Source organism: Castor canadensis, chromosome 13 (genome assembly GCF_047511655.1).
Source record: "Castor canadensis chromosome 13, mCasCan1.hap1v2, whole genome shotgun sequence".
Taxonomy (NCBI): domain Eukaryota; kingdom Metazoa; phylum Chordata; class Mammalia; order Rodentia; family Castoridae; genus Castor; species Castor canadensis.
Window position 1 is genome coordinate 126,588,222 of NC_133398.1, and position 2,665 is coordinate 126,590,886.

Genomic DNA, 2,665 nt, shown 5'->3' on the forward strand with positions numbered 1-2,665 from the left:
CTCTGGGCTAAGCGGGTGGACCGTGGTGGTGTTGGTGGTGGTGGTGGTGGTGGTGGTGCTGCTGCTGCTGGGGAGCCACCCCCACCCCATCAGGGATCTCGTGCATTTCCAGGAAGCCCCCCGGCCGCTCGCCCTTAGCAGCCCAGCGCGCATGGATTTATGAAGACGCTCAGGCAAGAGGTGCGCGGGACTTGGGCAAAACTTTTGCACCGGCTCCGCGTCCGCGCCTCGTCTGTTTGCCCACCGCGATGGTGGCCGTGCTAGGCGGCGGCGGCGGCGGTGTGGGGACCGCGCCGCGCTCCTGGCTGTGCCTGATGGCGCTGCTGCAGCTGCTGGGCTCGGGGCTGGCGCACGGCCGCCGCCTGGTCTGCTGGCAGGCGCTGCTGCAGTGCCAGGGGGAGCCGGAGTGCAGCTACGCCTACGCCCAGTACGCGGAGGCGTGCGCGCCGGTCCTGGGCGCGCGCGGCGGGGGCGACGTGCCCGGGGCCTCCGCAGCCTTCCCGGCCTCCCCGGCCTCCGCAGGCTCCGCAGGCTCCGCGGGCTCCTCGGCGCGCTGGCGCTGCCCCAGCCATTGCATCTCCGCCCTGATCCAGCTGAACCACACGCGCCGCGGGCCCGCGCTGGAGGACTGTGACTGCGCACAGGACGAGAGCTGCAAGTCCACCAAGCGCGCCATTGAGCCGTGCCTGCCCAGGACCAGCGGCGGCGCGGGCGGCGCGGGCGGCGCGGGAGGGGTCATGGGCTGCACCGAGGCCAGGCGGCGCTGCGACCGTGACATCCGCTGCAACCTGGCGCTCGGCCGCTACCTGACCTATTGTGGCAAACTCTTCAATGGGCTGCGCTGCACCGACGAGTGCCGCACGGTCATCGAGGACATGCTGGCCGTGCCCAAGGCGGCGCTGCTCAACGACTGCGTGTGCGATGGCCTGGAGAGGCCCATCTGCGAGTCGGTCAAGGAGAACATGGCTCGGCTGTGCTTCGGAGCCGAGATGGGCCACGGCCCGGGTAGCAGTGGCTCGGATGGGGGTCTGGACGATTACTACGACGAGGACTACGAGGACGAGCCGCGCCCTGGGGGTGCGGGAGCAGAGCCACCGCTGGACGACGATGATGGCGCCCCGCACCACGCGCGCCCGGGGACGACAGGGGGTGGCCGCGGAGACCTACCCCACGGGCCGGGCCGCAGGAGCGGCAGCGGTGGCAGCCGCGCTGCGCCCCGAGGTGCCTGGACCCCGCTGGCCTCTTTCATGCTGCTGCTGCTGCTGGTGTCGCCTGGGCCATTCTGGTAGACCTCGTGCCCTGCCGAGGCTGCTGGGGCGCACGCGTCCCAACCCCGCGCGCGCGCGCGCCTTCTCTCCAGCCGCGCCCGCTCTGGGGCACCTGTGGTTGGGGACACTTGTCCCTACAGGACTTCTAGGACCTCCTCCCTCGCTTGGTCCCCCTAAGCCCAGTCTCCTGTAAGCCAAGCCATCAGCGCAGCCTGGAGGAACCCGCAAAGAGAATGCGGCTGACCTTGGTGGTCTCAGTGGTTCCAAGGGGACACGGTTTGGAACGGGGGAGGAGGGGCTAGGGCGAAGGAGGAATTATATTTGCAAAGACGCTGTTCGTTAGCAGTTGTCCCTTGCAGGGGGGAAATAGTGACGGTATTGTCTTTCGTCACTGCCATTTTAGACAAGCATTGGTAAGTAAATAGGAAAGTCCTGCTGGGGGTTCATTTCTCTCCTCCTGATGTCCGCACCCGGCTTTCTCGGTGACCGTGGGTGGGAAAACGGTGATTGATTGCCTTGGGGGGACCCCTAAATTAGTTTTGGATAGCTCTGAGCCCGTGACCTTTTAAAACCATTGCTAGGGGCTCTGGTCTCTTAGGATCAAGGGTCCCAAAATGCTGATCTGAAGAGTCAGCAGGGTGTTGAACAACGCAATTTTTTTTTTTAAAAGAGTTCTGGATGGCCGTCTCTGAAAGCCTTTTGGGGGTGTGTGTTTTGCTGTCATTTGTTGTTGTTGTTGTTGCTGTTGTCGTCGTTCTTTGCATAAAGAAATTGTCCGTTCAGATCAGCGGGGAATGTACAGTGCCTCTCCCGTATCAGGGTGCTCAGCCCTGGTATAGCCTATATAAAGTGTATTAAAACTGGGTTTGTTACCAGTTGCTGTACTTTGTATATAGAATTTTTATAAATTGTATGCTTCAGAAATAATTTATTTTTTAAAAGAAATTAAAAGTTTTAAATCCACATCCAGGTCACACCTTTCTCCCCCCACCCCCACCCCTCCAGAAATGGATAGAATCCGTTTGTCACCACAAACCCACAGTGCATTTTGAAGTATGCTCTATTTAGAACAGTCTTAAAATGTACAGTGTATTTTATAGAATTGAAGTAACATTCTTATTTTTCAAGAGAATTTATGGACATTGTAGAAATGTGTAAATGCCTTAAACATTGTATTTTTATAGACATCAACTTTTTTTAAAGTCCTGTGTTCTAAATAACTATGGCTTTGTGTATTTTTTTTTTTGGCTACTTGTTTTATTAAAATGTGTACATCAGTAAAGAATTTAAACAGTGAATGTGGTGTAATTGCTTTCCTGACTAACACTGTGGTTAGCCCAGTAACCGGGTGAGGAGGGGCATGGAGGGGCGCTGGGAATCCCTCAACCATCAACTGA

The 2,665-nt window shown here is 58.5% G+C and overlaps 1 protein-coding gene across 1 annotated transcript; it reads left to right on the top strand.

Moving 5' to 3' along the window:
- Positions 1 to 248: 248 nt before the first annotated feature.
- Positions 249 to 2,276, top strand: Gas1 (growth arrest specific 1). Its single transcript, XM_020151398.2, has one exon. The coding sequence runs from the start codon at positions 249 to 251 to the stop codon at positions 1,287 to 1,289; it is 1,041 nt and encodes a 346-aa protein (XP_020006987.2). The 3' UTR covers positions 1,290 to 2,276.
- The last annotated feature ends 389 nt before the right edge of the window (positions 2,277 to 2,665 follow it).

Excerpts from the sequence above, each read along its gene's own strand:
- Gas1 (XM_020151398.2), top strand. The coding sequence starts at position 249 with ATGGTGGCCGTGCTAGGCGGCGGCGGCGGCGGTGTGGGGACCGCGCCG.